General features: G+C 41.7%; 2 protein-coding genes and 2 pseudogenes across 5 annotated transcripts; 2 read left to right on the forward strand and 2 right to left on the reverse strand.

Annotated features, from left to right (window-relative positions):
* Nucleotides 1–546: 546 nt before the first annotated feature.
* uqcrfs1 (ubiquinol-cytochrome c reductase, Rieske iron-sulfur polypeptide 1) lies at nt 547–3,816 on the reverse strand. Its single transcript, XM_003460129.4, has 2 exons — nt 3,537–3,816; nt 547–1,551 (listed from the first exon to the last, which is right to left on the reverse strand). Exons 1-2 carry the CDS (start codon nt 3,745–3,747, stop codon nt 941–943), a joined length of 822 nt encoding a protein of 273 aa, XP_003460177.1. The 5' UTR covers nt 3,748–3,816; the 3' UTR covers nt 547–940.
* Nucleotides 3,817–6,496: 2,680 nt separating this feature from the next.
* Nucleotides 6,497–12,232, forward strand: LOC112842158 (uncharacterized protein K02A2.6-like; annotated as a pseudogene).
* Nucleotides 12,233–13,969: 1,737 nt separating this feature from the next.
* On the forward strand, nt 13,970–24,506 carry mtfmt (mitochondrial methionyl-tRNA formyltransferase). 4 transcript variants are annotated; one of them, XM_025898383.1, is made up of 9 exons: nt 13,970–14,319; nt 16,916–16,984; nt 20,234–20,356; nt 20,436–20,538; nt 21,273–21,348; nt 21,436–21,530; nt 21,605–21,683; nt 22,539–22,612; nt 23,930–24,506. In XM_025898383.1, the coding sequence occupies exons 1-9, from the start codon at nt 14,105–14,107 to the stop codon at nt 24,110–24,112; spliced, it is 1,017 nt and encodes a 338-aa protein (XP_025754168.1). In that variant the 5' UTR covers nt 13,970–14,104; the 3' UTR covers nt 24,113–24,506. The 4 variants fall into 4 exon arrangements, with proteins under 4 accessions (XP_025754168.1, XP_025754186.1, XP_025754125.1 ...); XM_025898340.1 differs by having other exon boundaries at nt 13,971–14,319; nt 16,916–17,113; XM_005466070.4 differs by having other exon boundaries at nt 13,971–14,319; nt 16,916–17,113; nt 21,439–21,530.
* Nucleotides 18,498–18,614, reverse strand: LOC112847408 (uncharacterized; annotated as a pseudogene).
* Nucleotides 24,507–26,123: the final 1,617 nt, after the last annotated feature.

The following is a 26,123-nucleotide window of genomic DNA, read 5'->3' on the forward strand; positions in this document are numbered from 1 at the left end:
TGTTATAATTCTGTCCACAACTTTGTTTCAGTTTTTCAGGTTTCTCACTCTGGAATTCATCTTTACATAAAAAGAATTAATCTTATACCCCTGCACACTGATGCATGGACAGTTTAATATCTCCTAACTGACAACCACACTAAAGCAGTTAAGTTCTTCTGAGGCTTGTAACTTTATTGCAAACACATCTGGGCTTTGTCTTGATGCATGCTCAGTCATTCAGGTAAGTACATCCCAAAAGGTTGATTCTGTTTATCTGGACATAGCTTTTTCAGTGGGAGAAACGTTTCGGCAGGTTTCCCAACCCTATAAACAGTACATTTGAATAATAACTGAAATTAGCCCACTGAAAGAACAATGGGCTGTGAAGTTCCTTGATCATTAATATGCAAACTGTCATGACCATTAATCAATCCCTTATAGGAAAAAAAAGTTGTTTTTAGCATAGACCTGCTCAATTTATCTTCTGTCCAAGTATTTTGATGTGACCTGAACATCAATAGAATGTATTTGAGGGTAAACAAAGGCTTAACACAGACCCACAGCTGTCAAATAAAATTAAATCTTTATTATCCAAATCTGAATACATTTGTTCTCCAGAGCTAGATGGAATATCACTCAAGATGTTTATCATGTTCAAGTTGTACTCAGGAAAGGAAAAAAGAAGACTATGAAGTTTTCAAAGTCTAGTCAACTGTCTGAATGCATAACTCAAATAAACACTGAGAGCACCTCCTACTTGTTTTTAATGTGTAATGTGCCTTTATGGCATTATATAAGACAGAGCAGAGGTGCTCTCATGTTTGAGCGAGCTGTTGAAAGGAACTAAACCCTTCGAACACCTCAACATCTTCTCACTAAAACAGCTGAATGCACCTGAATACACGTGTGATGGACTGACAACTGAAGCACAAAGCCATCTCAGTCTTGTGAGTGCCATTTATCCCACGATCACTGTGTTGTCATCTGGAAACTCGTAGTAAGGTACCTCCAGGTTGAGGGGGGCGGGGCCTTTCCTGATGCGGCCAGAGGCATCATAGTGCGAGCCATGGCAGGGGCAATAGTAGCCGCCGTACTCGCCGGCATTGGCGATGGGTACACATCCCAGATGTGTGCACACTCCCAGCACGATGACCCAGCTGGGGCTGATGACTCTGTCCTTATCATGCTGAGGGTCTCGCAGCTCTGTGAGGCTGACAGCAGCCTCTGTAGCGATTTCCTTCTCTGTGCGGTGACGAACAAACAGTGGTTTGCCTCGCCACTTGAAGGTCATGTTCTTGCCTTCAGGGATGTCACTCAGTTTGATTTCTATCTTGGACATAGCTAAGACATCAGCTGAGGCACTCATGGAAGAAACAAACTGAGTGACCACCGTCTTGGCAGCATAGACGCTCACCACCGCTGTCGCCCCAGTAACCAGGTAAGAGAAGGTTCTCCTGGATTCACTGCTGTCCTGAGATGACTTGTTGGGGTCAAGCACCTCTGGACGCCTGTAGTCAGAAAAGTCTGGTACTGTGATGTCTGTATGAGCAAATCTGACTCCTGCAGATCCTGCAAAAACAATAGCTCTAAGTTAGACTACTGGGATTAAATAGAGTAAAGATTCATCACCAATGAAGGGTGCCCAAATTATTAATTGAAAGCAAATGAAATTAAACTAGAGACTAGTAAACGATTTTCTAAACACATCTGCCTCTCCAGTGAGCTGCGAGTTCAAGGACCACCACAACAGTGTCTTTACCAGCTTTTGCCCAGCAGTTAAAGAGTAACACAGCCTCCCTGACAGTGGCCAGGAAGCTTAAGCTTAGACATAAGGGTGAGACATTCAGAAAGAAAGTAGTGTCTTTAATATCAAGTTTTCCCTTGGCATACATGTGCTGAACACATCTGAACACATTTTTCTCCAGTGACTGGCTGGATTTAATTGATTTAATAGATAATATGAAGCAGACCACCTCTACTGCAAACAAATGGTTAAACAGTTTTTTCTTAGCCTCAAGAGCTTGAAAAAATGCAACTGGACTTTAAAGTTTCCAGCTTTAAATTAGTGGATCCTTTGTCTAAATTAAGTAGTTTATTGCATTTATTGGTTTGTTTGTTTCCTTTAAAATGCAGACTTCAGCAAATACAATAACATTTATATTTAAGAAACACATGTGAAACACTAACACGATTTTGATATTCTTACTAACAAGGATAAGGCAGTAACATTCAATATAATGCAGAAGTTACATGACTACAAGGTTTAAAAAAAACAAAAAAAACACTCAAAGTACATCTGACCACCTAAACTACAAAAGCACATGATATTTATGAGTGCCAATGCAAGAGCACACTTCTTATTATGCGTCAGACTTATTCTTATTCTCCATCTTCCGCCTCAAATTTTGCCATGACACTCGCCTCGCAGCTTTGAGACAACCCCCACAAGTTATATCATTTGGTGGTGACTCGTCGCGTAATTATTATTAGCATATTATTACAACTTAAATCTACTCATGTTACTTTAGATGGTGATAAAATAAAATTATTTTATAACCCTCTGCACTTCTTGTCTGTTTAGCTTTGACTTCAAATTGGGCAGAAGGACCTTTGAGTCCTTGGGACAAGTAAGGTCAGAGTGATTAGGAAGTTTAGACAATGCTACCTTCTTATCACTTCAACTGACTCTTAGCAGAGGGGAAAAAACCCAACTCCTCAACTTTTATATGTGGAGAGCACAGTGAAGAATAGGGAACAGAGAGACAGACAGACCCCTCCCCCCCAAATCTGTATACATTTCCAGATATTCTCAATTTGTTTTAAAACCATAATCTTAAGATTAATATTAATGCAAGTTTGTGTTGCAGTTATCTAGGCTTTACTCAGGAAGAGAGAAACTGCTTAAATTAAAAGTGTTACTTTTATAAATAGACATCTTATTTAGTTACGAATTTCTGTCTGACATTACTGCGTTATTCTTGCCTCACTATCAAGAAAGGGTGAAAGAGAATAGGGGACCGCCACTCTTCAAATTAGCAGTCCCAGGGCTGATAGTTAGGTATGGAGCAAAAATACGATTACTTGATTTAGTGCAATGATTAGTTCATGTGTCTCAAGTTTTGTCTGCGACCTAAGAGGAGAAACGCACATACACAGAGCAGGAGACGTATCGCATACTGGGTGACACGGACACTGAATGGACCCCAACAACGCTCATGCCACACACACACTGCGGTACTTAACAGAGCCTCTAAAAACAAAGTTTTGTATCAGATATTTAGAGCCCTGAGATGATGTTGTCAGTCCTGATTATCTAACACTAACGTAACGCTTATGTCAACTGTGGCCTCCTTTTAGCCCCAAAGGCTAACTACCTGTATACGAAAGCTAACAGCAGCCGACTGTGGAAACGTAACAGGGAAAACCTCCTACTGACAAATATATCAGGATATAGGCAGTCCGCGGTATCCGACGTTAACGTTTAATGTGCTTTTTTAAACAAAAGGCTAACATTACCAGCTCAGATAATGCTACAATTCAATGACAAGACTTACCATTGATGCTAACTGTCACAGCAGGGCCTGTCTTTGGGCTTTGACCATTTAGCGACTCGCGACACAGAAACTTTTTCTTCGGGTTCAACAGAATATTCTCTCCCTTTACAACAACCCCAGGTACAAGAGCTTTCAGAGGCCCCGCAACTGCGAAAGCGGTGGCCTGCATGTAAGGGGAAAACACCCCTGAGCGGGCAGCTATGGACATCATGTTTAACCGCTGCAGTAACGACCTTGTGTCGCTCGTCTGCGCACCCCTCGATCTGGCGGAAGTCAGTGCGTACTTACGTCATATGTAACAATTACGTACGTACAGATAAGTAAACGTGGCCAAAGCCCTTTCATTTAAGGTGAACAATGAGCATTTACAGCACAGGTGACCAAAGTACAGACATTCTGTATTTAAGTAGAAGTACAGATACTTGTGTTAAAAATTACTAAAAGCTGAAGTACTGATTCAGCTTCTTTTCTCAAGTAAAAGTAAAAAATACAGGCTCTGAAATGTACTCAAAGTAAAAAGTTGCTCCCTGAAGGACGATTCTACCATCTATTTTTATGTAGAGAAATGAATCTTGAGCTATTTTAATAATATTAATACACGAGAATAAAAATGTTATTCCATTTTAAATTCTAATTCTAATGAATCTGCTCAGCTTGAATCTGTTATGTAGGACACATGTAGTGACAAAGACATGTAAAAATTAACTATTTTCTGTTGCCCACCTGGGAGAGGGTGACTTTGCCTCCACACCTAAACAGGAAAACAGTCAGGTGTTAAAGATATATCTTTAAGATATCTTGGCTGATTTCCATTTCCTACATTTTCAGTATAGTGTATATTTTCTTCATACTAGACCTATGCAGTTAGCATGAAGGTGGAATTCAATGAATTAATCTAAGCATCGTCAGCTCAACTACAAATTACACTGACTAACACTGACCATGAGCATCACAGCCACTGAACACCAGTCCGACACAGTGCCCTACTGTGAAATCATCACAGTACTACCAGCTAACCAATTTAGCATGTACTAAACTACTGAATATTTTCATGCAACATTTGAATAACACAAGTTTGTTTTGCAGGATGTTTCACGATATGAAAATACATAATTTATCAAAACACATCATATATGTTATGTATGAACCAAAATATATGGTGTGCTATACAAGCTATTGCCAGTAGGGGGCAGGCACCACACCCAGTTATGTGTATGTGTAACTTCTGTGTTATGTTAATAAAGAGAAGAAGTCGAAAACTAAACAAACTACCGTGTCTATCAGTCTGACTCTGTATAATGCCTAATTAGTGTACTGACACCACAGGACGGAATATAACATAAATTGAGTTGTGAAGTCTGGAAGACTTGGCTGTCTACTGAGCATGTACTGACTGCGTGGCCAAGTTTGGACGGAAAACAGACGATCGTGACCAAACCTGACTCCTATCCTCTTCCCAGAATGGAAGATTGTGTCGATAGGGTTGGTTCTGCGAAGTTCGTTACTAAGCTGGACTTGTTGAAGGGCTATTGGCAAGTTCCTCTAACATCACATGCGGCCGACATCTCTGCCTTTGTTACTCCTGACCACTTTCTTCAATACACTGTCATGCCTTTCGGGTTGCGCAACGCCCCCGCCACATTCCAACGGCTCATGAATATTGTGCTGGGAAGCGTTCGCAAGTGTGAAGTGTATCTAGATGATATTGTCGTCTACTCAGACACCTGGTCAGAGCATATGGAAACACTCACTGATGTGTTCCATCGCTTGGAAAGGGCATCCCTCACCCTCAGCCTCGCCAAGTGTGATTTTGGTAAAGCCATGGTGACGTATTTAGGGAAACAGGTGGGTCAAGGACAAGTGCGCCCTATTTTGGCCAAAATCCAGGCCATACTGGACTTTCCTGCCCCTCGTACTAGGCGTGAGCTCTGCCGTTTTCTCGGCATGGTGAGCTACTACCCGGGTTTCTGTCGAAATTTCGCGGAAGTGGTGGCACCCCTCACTAGCCTCACTAGTGTGTTGAAACCTTTTGTGTGGTCCTCTGCTTGTCAGAGTGCGTTCCTGGCTGTTAAAACTCTCCTGTGCAGTGTGCCAGTGCTGGCTGCCCCTGATTTTGCACATCCTTTTAAATTAGAGGTAGATGCCAGTGCCAACGGAGCAGGTGCCGTATTGCTACAGGAAGATCAACATGGTGTGGATCATCCAATCGGCTATTTCTCAAAGAAATTCAATTCAAACCTCTCTGGGGACATCTCAGGCCCTCCAAGGTTTGGAGGCCTATCTCCCCCCACCACTTCCCCTGCCGGTGGCGGACGCCCTCAGACATCGGTGCGTTGGTGGTTCTGTGTGTCCGGGGGTGGGCGCCCAGGTACACACCGGCTCACTCCTTGGCGGCTGCTTATCGGGGCCTGGGGCCTCGCTCGGGCCACTTCGGAGGCGGGGTGCCCTCGGCCTCTCGGCCCGGAGCTCGGTCACTCAGGCACAGCTGGCTGCCGGCGGAGCTCACGGGCACGTCACTGCAACCCCCCCTGGCTTCTGCTCCGCGGCTGCTGAGTGACCCCTCATCTGGGACTCTCCTCAGCTCTTTCTGGGATAGTGACGCGGCTGCCCCTCTGTTGGTCTTCGTTGGTCTCTTGTGTTCTGGGGGCCTCTGGATGTCTGGAGTTTTGATCTCCTCCATACCTGCGTCATGCCCTGGAGGACGGGGCAGTGGCCCCCCACACCCTCTAGCAGATCATTACATGAAGGAACCTTTAAAAAAAAAAAAAAAAAACAAGCGCGTCCATGCTCACAGGTGTACACACAGGTGATCACACACAAACTACACCCTTTTTGGCTCTTACCTCAAAGCACACTGTGCGCTGTCGATCTTACGTGCTGCACAATAATGTTTAATATTTAGTATTTACTGTCAAAAAAAAAAAAAAAAAGAAATTCAATGTCCACCAGCAAAGGTACAGCACAATTGAAAAAGAGGCCCTTTCCCTGCTATTTGCATTGCAGCACTTTTAGGTGTACGTCGGTTCCAGCCCCTCGCCTGTGATCGTTTATACCAACCACAATCCCCTGATGTTCCTAATGCGAATGCAGAACTCGAAACAAAGGCTTATGAGATGGTCTCTCCTGGTGCAAGATTTCAACTTGGAAATCTGCCATAAAAAGGGTACAGAGAATGTGTTAGCAGATGCACTATCATGTATTTTCCTTTAAACATAACTGTCAAAACATCTACAAAGGAGATGTTTTGATTTTGGGAAGGGGGGTGTTACAGCTGTGGCCATAAGAACTCTGTGTGGGCTGTTTTGTTTCTGTGTCTCTTTACTGTGCTTAAGACTCTTTTCAGGTCCCTCCCCTAATGAAGAGTAGTGAGCTGCTGATTGGACCGTGGAACACGTGACTGCGTTCAAAAAGCCGCTCTGACAGCTGCCGGGAGAGAGAGAGAGAGAAGCGAGCGAGCAGTTTGACAGCAGACGCGGACCTGGCCCTGGTTTCCAACTTTTTGCTTTGCTTTGTATCTGTGTGAGCGTGTTCTGTGAGAGCCGCCACTGGTGTATCACCTTAGTGTTTAGGCATGCATAGGTTGAAGCGGAAGGGGTGAGCCGCCTTTTCTTTTGAACAGTTTTCTCCTGTTTTCGGGGCTAGGGAGCGAGGGATAGTATTGTCATTTGTTTGTTTTGTTTCTTTCTTAGGGTTTAGTTAGTTTCCTCTGGTGGGACTTAGTTGGTTTTATTTATTATTTTGGGGTGGGCTCACCCTGGAGCTATGCTTCCTGACCTTCAATAAAATCACCTTTTTTAATCATAACTGGTTTCGGATGTTTGGCTTGGGAACCAGGGCGGGTACTTGTCTCTCTCTCCTCCAACCTTATGTGCGTCTCTACACGCCTAGACTAGGGGGGACACATGGTGAATTAGCATCGGTGCTGTGGATGCGGCTAGCTGCTTTTTCTCCGACGAGTCAGAAGCGACAGTGTTGGCTGTGGACAGCGGATGCATCATGGCTGGAATGATTGGGCAGATGGACCCCTTTGATGATGCTGGTGAGCAATGGGCAACGTATATTGAACGTTTTGAGCATTACATCCTTGCTGATGACATTCAGCCTGAGAAACGGGTCCTGGTGCTGCTAAGTGTGATGGGTCCCAAGACGTATGGTCTGCTGCGTAATCTGGTGGCTCCAAACAAGCCTGGGACAATGCAGTATGACAATATTGTGGGTGTTTTGCAAGCTCATTTTGCTCCCAAGCCGCTGGTAATAGCTGAAAGGTTCCGGTTCCACAAGAGGAATCCGGGGGAAGAGAAAACGGTTGCACAGTATGTGGCGGTGCTGAAAAGACTGTCAGAACATTGCGTGTTTGGTGCGTATCTGGAAGATGCTCTACGGGACAGATTTGTTTGTGGATTAAAGTGTGAAACTGTGCAGAAGTGTCTTTTGACTGAAAAGGATCTCACGTTTCGCAAAGCAGTTGATTATGACAGCAAAATGTGAAGTGCAGCAGTTAAGTGGTTCTCTTAAAGTGAGTGCAGTGCTGTCACAAAAAGGTGATAAATGCTGCTGCTGCGGAAAAATTAATCATACTGATGATGACTGCTGGTACAAAGACTGTGACTGTCACCAGTGTGGGAGGAAGGGCCACACGAAACGCATGTATAAAGGTAGAGACAGAAGCAGCCAAGAGTGGAACAGGAAAGAGAAAGAGGGAAAACCTGAACTGAAAGGCAATGCAGTTAAAAACAGAGGAAAGGACAAAAAGAGGAGAGTTCACCATGTTGCTGCAGAGGAAAGTGAAAGTGAAGGAACCAGACCTGACACTGATAGTGAGTTGGAACTGTATTCTTTGTCTCGAAAAGAGAAATATTCACATATCTCCCTAATGCCTGTAGTGAACGTGAAGAAAATGGAGATGGAGCTGGATACAGGGGCTGCTGTGTCTTTGATCCCATGGGAACAGTACAAAAGTATGCTGAGTCAGTTGCCGCTGCAACCCACTGACATCATGCTCAAAACATACACTGGGGAGCCGCTGGCACCAGAAGGGGTCATCAAGGTGCAAGTTGAACTGAACAAGCAATGTGCAACACTACCCTTGTACGTGGTAAAGGTGGATGCCCCACCACTGTTTGGTAGGGAGTGGTTGAGAGTTATCAAGCTGAACTGGAAAGACTTAAAGATGGTTCATGCCAGAGAGCAAAGTGGAAATGACTATCTGGAGGCTGTGTTAAAGAAACACTCAGCTGTTTTCTCTAAGGAGCTAGGCACAATGAAGGGAATTAAAGCCAGACTGACTCTTAGGCCTGATAGTGTACTCAAATTCTGTCCACCACGTAACGTGCCTTATGCTCTCCGCCCTCGGGTGGAGGCTGAACTGAAATGCCTGACTGAGCTTGGGGTGATCACACCAGTGGAGCATAGTGATTGGGCTACGCCCGTGGTCCCTGTCAACAAGAAGGATGGCTCTGTGAGACTGTGTGGCGATTTCAAGGTCACTCTCAATTCGCAGCTCTGTGTGGATAAGTACCCACTTCCATGCATTGAGGACCTGTTTGCTTCCCTAGCAGGGGGTCAGGATTTCAGTAAGCTGGACTTAGCAAATGCCTATCTACAGATGGAGGTAGAAGAGGAGTCTAAGGCTACATCCACACTAATATTTTCTCTCCGTTTTGGCCTCCCGTCCACACTGAGACAGTGTTTTCCTCAAGGAAAAACGCAGCGTTTTGGAAACACTCTCGAAAACGCATACATTTCAAAACGGAGCTGTCCCGTCGCAGTGTGGATGCTCGAAAACGCAGACTTTCTAAAACGATGATGCATTTTAGTCATGTGACCAATTAAACAAAGATAGCGGAGTGCATTATACAGCAGTTGTTTTGATTGCTCTCAATTTTGACAGCCCTAAAAAGGATTAATATCAATTTGTACATGCTCCAGATAGCTTTTCTTCACATTCTTTAATTCTCACTCGCTTTTACGCATGGCGCAGGACTAGAACGTAAGCGTTTTCGGTCGTTTCAATGTGGACGCACAACTCTGTGAAAACGACTGAAAACGCTGGTGTGGACACGAAGCGTTTTCAGACGAAAACGCTGTTTTCAAATCTATCCGGGCTAGTGTGGACGTAGCCTAAGAAGCTGCTGACTATTTCGACTCAAAAAGGGCTGTTCCATTTCAATCGCTTACCTTTTGGAGTGGCGTCGTCACCAACGTTGTTTCAGAAGGCTATGGATCAAGTGCTTCTTGGCCTGCCATAGACCCATTGTTACCTGGATGACATCCTCGTCAGTGGTCCTGACAAACAGACACACCTGAGAACCCTTGAGGCAGTTTTGAGCAGGCTGGAGGACTATGGCCTGCATCTCAAACAGGAGAAGTGCCTGTTTTTCCAGGAATCAGTGGAATACCTGGGCCACATAATTGATGCGGCAGGGTTACACAAATCAACAGAAAAGGTGCGTGCCGTTATGGAAGCTCCAGCACCAGCTGATGTCAGCCAGTTACGTTCTTTTCTGGGAATGCTCAACTATTATGGACGTTTCATACCTGATTTAGCTACGGTCCTGAAGCCACTGAATGAGCTGCTCAGTAAAGAGAAGAAATGGCAGTGGACATCAGCCTGTGAGTCAGCTTTCCAGAAAGCTAAAGAACATCTGGCCTCACCAGAAATACTCACCCACTACAATCATGAACTGCCTCTCTGCTTGGCGTGTGATGCTTCACCATATGGAGTTGGAGCCGTGCTCTCACATGTCATGCTTCATGGCCAAGAATGGCCAATTGCTTATGCTTCATGAACTCTCAGCAAAGCAGAACGAAACTATGCTCAGATCGAGAGGGAGGCATTGGCAATAGTTTTTGGAGTGCGCAAGTTTCACCAGTATCTCCATGGTAACAAGTTCACCTTGCTCACTGATCATCGCCCACTGACCTCCATTCTGAGTCCAGTAAAAGGTACACCATCAATGGCAGCTGCGCGAATGCAGCGTTGGGCGCTCCTTCTGTCAGCACATAATTACACCTTGCAGTACCGGCAGGGTGCACATCATGCCAATGCTGATGGACTGTCACGTTTACCTCTGCCACTTGCACAGAAAGAGAAAAGGGGAGCAGTTGAGGTACTCTACACATCTCAACTAGACACATTACCAGTTAGTGTCGCCGAGATCAGACGTGATACTGTGTCTGATGTCACTTTGTCTCGTGTCCTAGAAATGGTAACAACTGGACGTTTCCCAGCAGCAAAGGACACAGATCATGAGCTGTCATCCTATCTGCTGCGCAGACAAGAACTCACAATGCAGCAGGGGTGCCTCATGTGGGGAGTAAGGGTGGCTGTGCCACCTAAGCTGCGCTCTCATGTCCTGAAAGAGCTCCACACAGCACATCCAGGGGTGGTGAGGATGAAGAGCTTAGCTCGCAGTTATGTTTGGTGGCCTGGCATTGATTCTCAAATTGAGCTTCAAGCTAAAGCCTGCCACACTTGTCAGTGTGTGCAAAAAGAGCCTGGGTTAGCACCTTTGCACCCTTGGCTGTGGCCTTCCTGTCCGTGGGAATGGATCCATGTGGATTTTGCGGGTCCATTTGAAGGTCACATGTACCTGGTGGTGGTAGATGCACATTCCAAGTGGCCCGAGGTGCATATTATGGATAGCACCATGGCTGGTAAAACCATACAAGTGCTACAGGGTCTTTTTGGTCGCCATGGCATTCCTCACGTTCTGGTGAGTGATAATGGACCCCAATTCTGTTCTGAGGAATTCAGGGTGTTCCTGAAAGCTAATGGAGTCAAACATATCAGCTCCGCACCATACCATCCTGCCACTAATGGTTTGGCTGAGCGTTTTGTGCAGACATTCAAGCATTCATTGAAAGCTTCCAGGGGTACTGCACCTGACACATTCCTCTTGACATACCGCAACACTCCCCATGCAACGACTAAGAAACGCCAGCTATGTTGTTCATTGGACGCAAGCTGCGCTCTTGGCTGGATTTTCTGAAGCCCAGTGTGGCCGGAGCAGTGCGTCGGTCCCAAGATGCTCAACAACAATGCCGACAGCAACACTCCAGGGACAGACGGTTCACTGTTGGCGAGCCTGTCCTGGTGCGGGATTATAGGAAAGGAGAGGACAAGTGGACGCACGGTGTCGTACTGGAAAAGACTGGGTCAGTGTCATACAAGGTGAATGTGGGAGAACAAGGAGTGTGGAAACGTCATGTGGATCAGATGCTGACACGACCTGAGCCAGTATCTCAGCAGGTCGCAGTGGATCCTCCGACAAGCTCTCAAATGCCACCAGTCCAGAGTGATAGTGACACCATGCTTCATCCTTGTACATCTCCGCAGGAAGAGACTGTTGAACAAGTTCTGGGGACCACAATACCTCCAGAAACACCCCTGTCATATGAGTGTACACAGGTTACAGAGACTGTAAGACATTACCCAGTGAGAGTCACTAAGCCACCTGCTTGTTACCGTGATGGGTGAGCGTATTGAAGTAGTTCTGGGAGAATGTTGGGTTCAGAGGCATTATTCTCAACTAAAAAAAAAATTCACACAGAAAGCAACATTAGTTCCAGTTTTCATGAATGTTGTAATAAAAAAAAGAAGGAGAAGAGAAACAGAAAGAAAGAAAAGGAAAAAAAAAGTACCACTTTAGTAAAGGGAAATGTTTCTGTGGGTGGTGCCACGGTCGCATAGCTTAGTGGGGAGGAGATGTTATGTATGAACCAAAATATATGGTCAGTAGGGGGCACCACGCCCAGTTATGTGTATGTGTAACTTCTGTGTTATGTTAATAAAGAGAAGAAGTCGAAATGTAAACAGACTACCGTGTGTATCAGTCTGACTCTGTATAAGCCCTAATTAGTGTACTGACACCACAGGAGGGAATATAATACAGATCCAATATGTGATTAAAAATAAACTACCATTAAATCTAATCGCTCCTCTACCTCTCCTGTCCTGTCTTTCTTAGATGCTGTCTTTCTCCTCCTCTGAGAAAAGCTATTCTACATTTTTTTTCTCTCCCTAAATACAGTAGCTGGACATTTAGCTAGCAACACATTGTGTGATAAACTGCACACACAGTTGTATGTTCGCTGATTTCTGTTACATAATAGAGATGTTGCATTTGAAATTACCTGACAGTTAAAAAACTTTGCTCCCTTTATACTCACTCCTCAGAAGCTCTAGCTAAATGCCTAAATATCAAGGCTACAAGTGATTGGATTAAAACCTCCTGATTTTGGAGAGACGACCACTGCTAAATTGCACCACTTTGGAGATGCGCTGTTACCTGCCTGCTTCACAACAGTCGCTCACATTTACACAGTTCCTTGATAATGGGAAATCCAGGGTGGCACCTTTAAAACCAGTCACAATCCCCTGTATGGAATTGACGGCAGCAGTGGTAGCAGTTCGCATGGATAGAATGTGGAGGAGGGAGCTAAGACTACCTCTCCTAAACTTAGTGTTTTGGACAGACAGCACCGCAGTGAGGAATATATAAATTACAAGACTTCCGCATTATTCAGCATTATTCCTCTATTCAGCTGCTTGGCTACTCAAAGGTTTGATAGCTGCCAATAATGGTTTTACAAAATCCAAAGGAAAACAGGAGAAATGAGAAGCACAGGAAGGAACAGGAGAGATGAGACAGTTATATCGCAACTTAGATTTGGACTGGATTAAATAGTACGTTGTTTTTAATAGAAAAACACCATACAGGACAGCGTGACTGCAATAAAGAAGAAGAAACAATAGAACATGTTTTAATTGTTTTAATGCACTGTCAGAAATATGATGCTGAAAGAAGACAATTGAACAAAAAACTGGGTGATATGAAAGTGAAACTGGACTTCGTTGATTTATTTCGTAAGAACTTGAGAAGTGAAAGTTATCAGGCCATATTTTGTTTTTTAACACTGTAAGACCCAACCCATCAAAAAATAGCCAGAAAATTCTATTTCTTTTTTTTTTTTGGACTGAGATGTTTAATAATCATAATAACAAAATACACATTTTCTTTGGTATATCATGTTGTGTATAATATATTTTTATTATATATTTTTTCTATCGCATTTGATACATTGGGCGTTTTGGCAACTTTCTGTTAACAACAATGTTAATTTTAGACAAAAGCAAAGAGTTTTGTCCATAACATTTTGAAATTATGGCAAGTATTGATCATGTTGACGAGATGGAGGTCTCAGAAACTCATATAATCAAATATGATACACACCAGTTGGTGGCGGTAATGCACCATTTTACTGTTTGCCAACCGCCAATAAACAATATAAAGAAGAAGAAGACGAAGAAAAAAAATATGGCGGGAACCTGTTTGGCAGGATTTGAGGGTTTTGTTTTTTTTTTTTTGAGTGTTGTTCCAGACCATACTCCATACCAGTTGGTGGCGGTAATGCACCTTTCAGTTGTTTGCCAACCGCCAATACAAATGTAAGAAGAAGAAGAAGAAGAAAAAAAATATGACGGCTCCCTGTGGGTCAAAACGACGACAAAGTGAGGAAGTTTTTCATTGTCTAAATTGACACTTTGGGCCGACGCTGCTTTCAGTATGTGGACGAACGCCAAGACAATAAGAGCTTATGTGGAGACGTTGAAGCGCTGTCAGCGTTGCTGTATGGGGACATTATGGAGGGGCGACACTGACCGGGGGAAGAGACAACTATGTAGAGTCCTGTCATCGACATCAAAACCCAAATGGAGGCTCCTGTTTTTTGGCACTGATCACTTCGCTGTGGAATCTCTCAAACTTCTCACATCCTGCAGGTGCGAGTCCCACACAAGCCGCTTACAGGCTTGCACACAGGGTTTCACACTGCAGACTTCTACATATCATACACACAGAGGATGATTTTTATTTAAAGTTTGCATGAATACTATAATGTATTATTTTTTTAATTGAAATTAATCTTCATTAATTTATTGAAATTGTTTCCTCTTCAGACACAACAGTTTAACCTGCCAACGATAATAGCACAAAGTGCCGTCAGTTTTATTAAATAATGAATGCAGTAGTTTCTGAAGAAAATCGTCTTCTTTGAAGATTTTTTTTCTGCTTTTTTTATACCCACATCTGTGAATTTACAGACAGGAACTGTGTTGTATCACAAAGTGATCGTCTGCCAAAAAATGATTGTTGGTATTTAAACGGTTGTAGATACCTTTGTTGGCCAAAAATCTGTGTAACAGATGTTAAACATATTTCTTGTGAATTTTTTTTGGGGGGGGGGTCAGCTTTTTGCAAAACAACGTTTATGTATCCTTTATTTAAGCAGTAAAGCTCTTATTGACATTAAAAAATGACCGGATTGTTTATAATATAGAAAACAGAGTATGCAATACCTCAGGTAATTTCTTTATTTTATATGTAACCCCTTTGTAAATCCTATTGACTGCTGACTTTTTAACAATATAAGCAAAGATATTAAACAGAAAAAACACAAACATCGGAAATCACCTTTGGCACAACCATGGAAACGGCTCTTTTAAGTTTACTGAGATCAGTAGCGGACTTGGCGTTTCAGAGTGAACATGAGTCAGATCTCTAACATGTTTTACACAGTACTGGACTACAGTTTCTGTGTTATGCAGTGCATGATAAAGGTTGATTTGTTTTCACTGAGGAGTGTGGCTACTACTCTATATCAGCTCATTACACTAGTTTAAAACCCACCAAACTCTGCATGTAACATAGCAAGAGTTTCTAGCTGCAGCATGTTTAAGACTGCAGCACTAGTGCAAAGCTGCAGTTCAACAAGATAAAGCTGGAAGCTAATGTTTCTTTTTTTTTGTAGGTCTCCTGTAAAAGCTGACACTTTTCCTTTACTTCTCTTTTCTTCAGTTAGCAATAATTTTCAAGTAAGCAGTTACGTGTAATTGTGTTACACAGAAAATGTGTATGTTTTCATTTTTGTCAAGCAAAGCTTTCCAATCTTCTGTTGCTTTGGTAAGCATGTGGGAAACATGGCTAACAGTAGTGTGGTCTTCTGCTGCTGTGCATTCAGAGATAGACCTTGGTTGTAATGACGGGCTATTTGAGTTATATTTACCTCCCTGTCAGGTCATAACAGTCTTGCCGTTCTCCTCTGACCCCTGATATAAACCAGGCATTTTCACCCAAAGAACTGCTGCTCACTCTGAGTTTCTTGTTTCAGACAGTTGTCTTTAAATTTCAGTAGCTAATCAGTTTTAAAAAATCCTCAGACTTGCTCCTGCGGCACCAACAATCAAAGTCACTTTCTTTCCCAATGCATTGCCCTTTGCTCAGTTTTAATTTCAGCATTTTGTCTTGAACTACATGTGTACATTCATTGAATTGCAGCAATGTCAGTGGTTGATTACATATTGGTGAAGTTCAATATGTGTATCATGTGATCAGTGAGTGTACACAAACACACACACACACACACACACACACACACACAAATGGAGCTTTTCTGTGAACTTCTGTGAGAAACAGTCCTTCAAGTTCAAAGTCAAAGTAAACTTTATTGTCATCTCTGCTATGTACAGTACAGCATATAGAGAGACGAGACGACGAGGCTCCAGTTCCATTCAGTGCAAAAAACAACAATAAATATAGGAAGAGCAAGAAATAAATATACACTTTAAGACTAAGGTAAAGGTAAAGGGAATAAATATACAATTTGAGGTAAAAAGGATCAATAACAGTCTAAATTTACAATTTACAGTTGAAGATTTAAAGTGACCTTGAAGTGGTTTAAGATGACCAACGTAACAGCTTTACAGTTTACAGTATGAGTGATTTAAGTGACCTTGAGTGATATAAAGTGACCAACATGGCAGGGCTCTAGAGTGCGACCAATTTGGTCGCAAATGCTGAAAATGTTTTTCTTTACATACAATCAAAGAGCTTAGTTGTTTTTTGACAAATAGAACAAAAAACATTCCACTTGCTAAAATGGAAACTAATGAGCACTTGAAAGATCTGTATTTTTTTCTCTTTTGAATATTTATCTATGCTCATTAATAAGACAAAAGTATTAATTGATGGAATAGATTACTAAAAGAATCGTTAGCTGCAGCCCTAATTTTGTAAATGGATGAGGACTTTATTGACACAGAACTGTGTTGTAGTTTAATTCGAGACTCCAGAAATCTCACTGCATACATTGTTCACAAACACAAAGCCGATAAAAGTAAGGGAATGAATAAAATCAGTTTAATGCTCTATTTTCCACTTTGATTTCCTGGTAAAATAGATCCTTTAGCATCTGGTATTGAATTTAAACCATATTTTTGTCCTAGAGGGTTGAATACACTGCTGAGGTGCTACAGTTTTCAGTTGGGTTTTTTTTTGTTGTTGTTTTTTTTTAACTTAACCCTTCTTTTTGTGTTGTAGGAGCACCAGTGAAGGGATAGTGGAGACCCTTGAAGTTGTTACCTTGGCTGGTGATGTTCCAGTGAAGAGGTTTGCTCAAGAGAACCACCTTCCACTACACAGTTGGCCCCCTGATGATGTGAATGGACGGTTTGATGTTGGTGTGGTCGTGTCTTTTGGCTGCTTGCTTCCTGAGAGACTAATCAGGAAGTTTCCATAGTGAGCATTTATTGTTGATCAACTGATCGTTAAAACCTGGGAACTGGTGCCGTGCTGTAGTTTGGCTATGATCTCACTGTCTCTGAAATGTTGTGACAATGTCCTCAGTACTCAGGGCCTGTCTCTTATAGCTCTCACCCCTACGTATTTCAAGGGTGGGTTAATTGTTGTAATCAGATTTTTCTTTTCTGTTTTAAGAATCAGTTCAACATCTCAGTAAACTTGTGCAAATGCACTGGGAGGAGAAAATAAAACAAAATTGATGATACTGCTGAGAGACACATAAATACAGTGTACATATGATGGGTGACAAATTAAAAGAAAAAGCTGAACCCTTGGCCCTGTCACTGAGGGGTCCAGTTAGTCTACAGGTAAGCTGTGGAAGTGTTTCGCTGGCACAACTTGGGTCAACAACTTTATCCTGTGCTGAAAAGCCTTGATTCTGACACGATGGCTCATTGAATATTTTGATGAGGATGAACATCCTGTAAATCATATGTTATGGCTTTCACAGTCCAAATCATAAAATCTCTGTTAGCACTTTCTGCTGGCATCCACAAAAGACAAAATGAAGGAATATCTAGATTAGTGATTCCCCTCCAAAAAATCAAGGAAATATATGACTTTCTCTTGTATTTTGATTAAAGTGAAGATTTAAGATTGGATAGGCCCCATAGGATTTTCTTTTTTGGGGGAATAGCTGATCTAGATGAATGGTGTCATTAGAGTTTGAGTGTTTGAGTTTTAAGTCTCTCTAAGGTATAATCAAGCCCATAATTATTCATACCCCTGGCACATTTTGACTTAAAGTTACTTTTATTTAACCAGCAAGTTTTTTTGTGGGGGGTTTTTTTTTTTTTTGACCGGAAATGACACAGGTGTCTCCCAAAAGATAATAAGACGATGTACAAGAGGTATCATTGTGGAAAAAAATATTTCTCAGCTTTTATTTACATTTGAGCAAAAAGTGTCATGTCCAAAATTATTCATACCCTTCACAAACTGTCACAGTCTCTGGGAAAATGTTATAGTTTTATATCACCATTCCAAATAGTCCAAGCTGTTCTAAAGCATCCTGATGACCCTAATTAATTGGGAACAGCTATTTTAAACCAAATCAACCGGTGAAATTTAATTCAATTCAATTCAGTTTTATTTATACAGCGCCAAATAACAACAACAGTTGCCTAAAGGTGCTTTATATTATAAGGTAGACCCTACAATAATACATACAGAGGAAAAAAAACCCAACAATCATGAGACCCACTATGAGCAAGCACTTTGGTGACAGTCGGAAGGAAAACCTCCCTTTTAACAGGAAGAAACCTCCGGCAGAACCAGGCTCAGGGAGCGGCAGCCATCTGCTGCGACTGGTTGGGGTGAAAGCTTACAGCACCTGGTTTTCCAGGCGGTCTCCCATCCAAGTACTAACCAAGCCCAACCTGCCTAGCTTCCGAGATCAGACGAGATCGGGCGTGCTGAGGGTGGTATGGCCATAAGCCATACCATTGAAAAACAGCAGCTCTCTGCAGTTGGCTTGTGGACAGTCATGGCTAAGACAAAGAAGCTCAGTGAGGACCTCTGGCTGTGCATTGTGGCTGCTCACAAGGAAAGGGATACAAGGCCCTATCTAAATATTTTCACGTTCCAGTGGCTACACTATAAAAGTGTTATTAAAAAAATATAAGATGGCCACACCTGTGCTGGCCAGGGAAGATAGTGAAAGAGGTGAAAAAGAATCCAAGGACCACTACTAAGGCCTGATTCCTGTCTGTCTGCCACCAACAGAGGAATCTGGGCTCTGTTGGTGGCAGACAGTCCAACGGACACTGCACACTGTTGGGTTCCACGGATGCAGACAAAGGAGGACGGCAATTCTCTAGAATTGCAAATGTTCATCTGGACAAGGAAGAAGACTTCTGGTTTTCTGTGTTATGGTCAAATGGATCAAAAAATGAATTGTTTGACCACAATGATGTTTCCTTCATTTGGTGTAAAAAAAACAAAAACAAACAAAAAAAAAAAAAAGCCTTCAACCCTGAGAAAACCATCCCCACTGTCAAACATGGTGGTGGGAACCTGATGCTTTGGGGATGTTTTTCAGCCAATGGACAAGGGAGCGTAATCACAGTAAACAGCACCACGAAAAGAAGAGCAACACATGAAGATTCATGATAGGGTGGGGCTAGGTTTCACAATGAGCTCACCCGAAACCTCGGCTGATTGTAACCTACACCCATTTTCACACCTTGGCTCATGTGATTAGGTAGAGGGGGGGTCCATTGTCCCTCTCGGGGGATACTCCCACAGGGCTTAAATCTGAGACACTCCACCATTTGACCCTAGAACTGAAGAAGCTTCTCAGATGAGAGGTGAAGCATCTTCAAGCAACTTAAAGAAGTCCACACTCTTTTCTTTCCAAGCTCCTTAGACTTCAATGACCTGGATGACTGAGAACCTTCACTGACACATGAAGATTCTCCACAACAACATCACTTGGCCTTGGGCACCAGCGGACATTTCAGCACGACAACGACCCAAAACACAGAAAAATTGGTGAAGCAATGGTTGGCAGACAAAAACATTAACGTTTTGCAGTGGCCCAGCCAGAGTCCTGACTTGAATCCAATTGAGAATCTGTGGAGGGAGCTAAAGGGTCTTAGACCCTCCAACCTGAAAGAGTTGGAGCTCATTGCTAAAGATGAATGGGTGGAAATACCTGTGGAGCTGGCAAAAAAAGCTAGTCTGCAGTTATAGGAAGTGCTTGAATGCTGTAATAGCCAATAAAGGCTTTTCTATTGATTATTGAGAATGGCCTGAATAATTTTGGATGTGACAAATCTAAATAAAAGCTGAGATTTTTGCCACAACGATGCCTCTTGTACATTGTCTTATTATCTTTTGGGAGATGCCTGTGTCATTTCTGGTAAAAAAAACAAACAAACAAAAAAAACCTTGCTGGTTAAATAAAAGTAACTTTAAGTCAAAATGTGCCAGTGGTATGAACAACTATGGGATTGACTGTATGTGTAAGGAGCACTGAAGCTGTTCTACGCAAGGCGTGAAATCAGAACCTGTATATAAATTGCAATATCTGTTTCTGTGGACATTCTCTTTCAGTGGGATTTTGAATGTTCACCCTAGCCTGCTGCCAAGGTGGCGAGGTCCAGCACCTGTCTTCCACACCATCTTGCATGGTGACAGTGTGACAGGAGTCTCCATCATCCAGATCCGCCCTCACAGGTAAACAGCAGAAAAATCTCTGAGTATTCTTTTCTTTTTCCTGATAACAACCATAACAGAGCTCAAAATCACCCTGCAGGTTTGACGTGGGGCCTATTCTCAACCAACAACTCTATCAGGTCCCTGAGAACTGTACTGCTGATGAGCTGGGAGGTACTCTAGCCACAATGGGAGCACATCTCGTGAGTTGATAGAACTTGCAGTGTACAATTCCAATTCCATAAAAGTTGGGATGCTGTGTAAAATGTAAATAAAAGCAGTGATCCGAAAGTCTCATAAACCCAGTCTGTTTACAATAGAACGTGAAAATCTATTAAATGTTTAAATTGAGAAAATGTTCCATTTTAAGGACAATATGAGCTCATTTTGAATATTATGGCAGCAAGATCTCAATACCAAATGTTATCAGCTGGTGAAAGGTCTGGACTACAGGCAATCCAGTTCAGCAACAGGACTCTTCTATTTCAAAACCCTATATACACCTTTCAGCATTGATAGAGCCTTTCCAGATGTGCAAGCTGCCAGCTCCATAGGCACTATTGCACCCCCATAACATCAGAGATGCAGGGTTTTGAACTGATAACAAGCCACACCTTCCTTGGTAAAGATTGTTGAACCTCTGCCCCAGCTTTACTTCAGAGAAACACTACCTCTTTAAGATAGTCCTTTTAAACCCATTCGTTGTAATTATCTGTTGTCAGTTAAACTGATTAGATCAGGGGTCTCGAACTCCAGTCCTCGAGGGCCGGTGTCCTCCATGTTTTCCACGTGTCGCTGTTTGGAGATTTGCAAATTAATTGCATTTTTTTACTAACATTCCCAAAATGTCAGCATTTTCAGAACTGTTGTAGAATATGGTTATTTTTACCTTTTACCAGCAGGACTGTAACATGATTGCTTGTGCGTGCTTTTGCAGCTGATTAAAACATTGATGTCACTGTCTGAGAGAATGGAAAATCAAAGGGAACAAGGACAAACTGGTGCAACATTTGGTGCGTAACCCTGAGCTGGATACATAATAGCTGTTCTGAATGAAAATGAAAAACTGGTCTTCTGACTTTCAACATGATTTCCTCCAACAGCCCCAAAAATCAAGACGTCCATGAGCTGGATTGTGTGGGAGGAACAGACTTGTGACCAAATTGACCGTCTATATCGTGCAGTCGGGTCCCGGGTAAGGCTCATTGCATAACTAAGTCATGCCAAACTCTCTTGGAGATCTCAACAATGACCCCTCTCTTACATCAGATACCTTTGAGGACTATGTGGATGGGAAGAACAATAAAACTTCTGGATTTTACTGGAAAATGTCATGTTTCATTGTCAGGTAAAGTGATTAACCAAACTGGTAACACAATAAACAGACCATATGAGTGTTTGTGACATTGGTGGAGTTTTAAATGAGTTTTAAATGTCTTGACCAGATTCTATGCATAAAGTGCCCAAATATATCTCCTTGAGTTGGGACCTTTTGCTGTGAACAAGAAGCTAGCCCACAGAGGCACAGGTCATGTGACTCAAAGTTAAGGGTAGTTCAATAGTTTCTAAAAGATGCAAACCGGTGAAAATACAGGATAGGATAGGATTCTCTCATTAAATCACAGCTGCCCTGACAGCCTCTATTTTTGGAAAAGCCTTGAGTTGATCCAGAACACTGTAACAAGAGGACTAATGTGGACTTGAAAGAGAGATGATATTTTTCCCCATATTAGCTTCTTTTCCTTGGCTAAAATTCTAGTATCTAGGATCAAACCACAAACTTTCCAATTACTGAACAATCCAGACATACTAAAAGAAAACTCTATTTCTTGTGGAATTTGATTTACATACTTGAAGTATCCAGAATGATGGACTGGATGGTTTTGGCCAACTTTAAACCTTGGGTTTTTCTGTGGAGAAAAATAACAGTTTTTCAGAAAAAAGATCATTTCAGCCACAATAATTAACATTCCTGATCATCTAAATTGTCTAGATAATGACACTGCATCTGTGTTCTAGACCTTTGTTGTTAATACGTAAACCTTTAAATAGAAATATTTGTAGAATCAGAGGTGGGAACCTCTGAGTGAGAGCTATGGCAGTTGTAATTTGACATGAATGTGCTCTACTGTATGGTATTCAAATATTGTATAACAAATGCCATAACACTGTGCTGCCATTATCATTCACATGCTGTTTGCAGATCAAAGAAGGAACCCCATCCCTGGTTCAGTGAGCTTTCAGAAAGACTCAAATACTCTAGCAGTCTGCTGCAAGGTTGGTCCAACTGTTCCCTCTAGCACACCTGACCTTCTTTACTGCATGCTTACCATAGCGTCTGAACTTTTTCTTAGTTTTAGTACTGAGGTGATAGGTGACTTTCACACAGTTGCCACCATTGCTAAGCAACATATCAAAGACATTGTATTTGTGCAAATTAATTGGATGGTGCAGTTAAATGTTCGTCCGTGTTGGAGATATTTCTCCACTTTGTTGTGATCAGTGTTGTAATCATTACTAAAAATAATGTATAACACACAGAACACTTTCCTTTAAAGTAATGCTGAAAAGGCAGATGTTTTGGTAAAATATCAGTCATAGAAGCACCACAAATTTAAATAGCATGAAAATAGCTTTCAGATTATAGCATCATAGTTTCATCCACAAAGAAGCTGTCAGTGCATACAATCTCTACACCATGAGGTTCTTTGAGCTATAAACAGCATCAGATAATTACAGGAGCTAAAGAATGTAACAATAAAATTGCAACAACTTTGGTGGACCTCCTTGGGCTCTTGTGCTCTGGGGGGCCTCTAGATATCTGGGGCCTGAATCTCCATGCCTGCTTCATGTCCTGGGGGGTAGGGCTATGGCTCCCCACAACTACTATCAGATAATTACATGGAGAAACCTTTTGAATGCAGGCGCTCACGCACACAGGTGTGCACATGGGTGTTCACAGACACACACTGTCTTCCTTGGCTGCTGCCTTTAAGCATATTGTGCGTTGCAGGTCTTGTGTGCTGCTCAGTATCATTCACAATTTATGATTTACTGTTACTTATGCTCATCTAGGTTGTTGCTGTGGTCTCCCTACTGTGTAGTTCTCTTTTTGCTTGTTTTCTTCTTTCTTTTCCCAGCAGGTGATGTAGCAGATTTCTTAGTGTCTATTCTCTCTGTCCTTCTTCCCCTCTGTTTTTCTTGAACCTCTCTTGTTGATGTGTTTTCCCTTCCTATCGCCTGGTCCTGTCTGTTCCAGTTGCAGTAACTTAAAATAAATGAATAAATAAATAAATAAATGAATAATAAAGATCAATCTAGTGGACCAGTATGGCAAAGTCTTAATGGTCCACTTGGGAAAATAAATCTGTTGGGCATTTTTCTTGGCCTTCAGACAATATTTTGTCACAGTGCAGACAAACAGAGAAAAAAAGTCAAAGAACTGTGAAAGAAGGCCTTTATTGAAAAGTTTGTTTAGATAAGGAAATGGTTAAACTTCCTGAAGTTTTAAATGTTGCATCAGTAGTACTGCTTTCCTTTTTTCTCTTGTCCTTTTGATTGTTGCCCTAAGTTTTATATTAATGTGTTTTCCAGGATGGCTGGGTGGGATTCAGATCAGTGCTCCTGAAAAAAAGACTCACTGCAGCTGATTTCTATAATGGCTATCTGCATCGGACACAGCAGAAGAATACGCTGTGTCAGATGGCTGAAGGACAGTTTTTCAGTAAAAAAGGAGAAATTGAAGTGCATCAAATGAGAAAAAACTCAAAGTTGTGATGCAACAATAATATTTGCACTTAATGTAAACACGACACCATCTAATGAAATGTACTATTTTTAATGCGTTATACTTTTAAGTCATTTGCATTCATGCCACAGTTATTTTCTGCTGTATTTATTCTATTGCAATAAATGATTGCAGTATTGATCAACAGCTTTGAGGAACAATAATGAACTGATTTGTTTTCCTTTAAATATTTACCTTAAGGACTTTTTCCCCCTGTTTCTACTACTGTTAATGGTTGGGCTGTAGATGTGGTGGTGTTTGGATGGTCTTTCAGTCTGGAACCGCCCTCCTCTCTGCTCCATACTGGAATCACTCAGCAGCAATTGTAGTGTATGATAAATTAAGACACCAAATACTGCGACATTAATATGCACACCATACATAAGCAAGTCCAAATACAGCAGATAGACTGGTATTTATTGCTACATCAGTTGTTTTCTGCTTCTCTTCAGAGAGCTTATATCACCTTGTTCTAGAAAAGTTGGGATGCTGTGTAAATAAAAGCAAAATGCAATGGTTTGCAAATGTTGAACATTGTGAAAATGTTCACAGTGTTCTGTTTTATTCACAGAAAACCTATCAAATAGGGCTGCTCGATTATGGCAAAAATGATAATCACGATTATTTTCACTGAAATTGAGATCTCGATTATTTGACAATATTTATTTAACAATAACAATGTATTGAATAATGGCTTTAAAGATTGTCAAAAAATAATATAAAATAGTGTGCAAATACTGATTACAGTGCAAATGTTTGCAATATAAAAAATGAAAAATGTAAACATCTATGTTTAGTGAACTTCAAAATACTGCACAATATTTGATCCACGTCTGACTCCGCGAACCCATAATGTTTCCACCAATGTTCCCTCAAATATTTCATGTGTCTGAGCGAACACACAAACTCCCTGAGCGGTCCCTTGGACCACTGTGAGCGACATCAGACGTGTGCACTGTGGTCACGCCAGCATCTAATCCATCCAAGTTACATGGTTTATTAAAATAATCAAATTACAGCATTTACATTTATGTTAGACTACTTTTAATTAACTGCTTTAGACAATGAAAATTTTAAAAAAAATCCTGTTCATGACCTGTGTAGTATGTTAAGACTATTGGAAGTAAAAATAACTTGAACTCCAATTTTGAAAACACAACTTTCTTTCTTTTTTTTTCATAAAGCTCTGACTTGTATTATGAATATGAGTCTGTGGTCTGGGAGAGAGTCCTGTAACTCTCTGTCTGCCAAATACAGTATATAATGACCAATGCTGGGCAATTAATTATATAGTTACTACTTCAAAAAAGTAACTCAGTTTGGCAAACAACAAAGTTTTTTGCAGCTATTTATTTTTTTTAATGCAGCCAAGGCGTTTTTTTAAATAAACATTTCAAACTATTTACAGAACAATCAGCTGTTCTGCATCAAATCTGATGCCACACAAATTATTTGTGCCACTCCAAAAAATTATTTCTGTCCACTATGAGATAAAGGAGAACAACAGCCTGATACCTGCGGGCGTGACAACAGGAGATGTATCACTCCTGTAACACCTGTAACATTCAGCAGCCGCCTCATTGTTCTGACACACCAACAAAACTATTGACTACACTACACACTAACTACACAAGATTTGCGCTAAACGTCTCAAATCTCTCACATCTCAGAACACCGCCGTCACTCCTAAAACTTCCCCCCGTTTCTTAACAACTAGATGCCACGTTGCCATATCATTTTTTGATTGGTCGACACGGTACTTTTTTCGACCAATAGGAAAGGGTGGGGGGGTTTTTGGTTTTGTTTTTGCTCACAGGCGGAGAGTGCTTTCGAGCGTTTTCCTTATAAAACGCTGTTTTTACCGTTTCTTCCCGCAGTAAACATAAACAACGATAGTATTCAGGAAGAAAACCAAACATTGCATATATTTTTATCATAACTCTGGTTTTACGTGGCCTATCAACACAATTTAAAAACTGGTATAAAGTCCACACTTTTTCC

Source organism: Oreochromis niloticus, linkage group LG1 (genome assembly GCF_001858045.2).
Source record: "Oreochromis niloticus isolate F11D_XX linkage group LG1, O_niloticus_UMD_NMBU, whole genome shotgun sequence".
Classification (NCBI taxonomy): domain Eukaryota; kingdom Metazoa; phylum Chordata; class Actinopteri; order Cichliformes; family Cichlidae; genus Oreochromis; species Oreochromis niloticus.

Excerpts from the sequence above, each read along its gene's own strand:
- uqcrfs1 (XM_003460129.4), bottom strand. The coding sequence starts at position 3,747 with ATGATGTCCATAGCTGCCCGCTCAGGGGTGTTTTCCCCTTACATGCAG. Across the intron at positions 1,552-3,536 it reads TGTGACAGTTAGCATCAATG|GATCTGCAGGAGTCAGATTT; the intron begins GTAAGTCTTGTC and ends TTGTTTTTGCAG.
- mtfmt (XM_025898340.1), top strand. The coding sequence starts at position 14,105 with ATGTGGACGAACGCCAAGACAATAAGAGCTTATGTGGAGACGTTGAAG. Across the intron at positions 21,684-22,538 it reads ATGTCATGTTTCATTGTCAG|ATCAAAGAAGGAACCCCATC; the intron begins GTAAAGTGATTA and ends TGCTGTTTGCAG. Across the intron at positions 22,613-23,929 it reads CTCTAGCAGTCTGCTGCAAG|GATGGCTGGGTGGGATTCAG; the intron begins GTTGGTCCAACT and ends TGTGTTTTCCAG.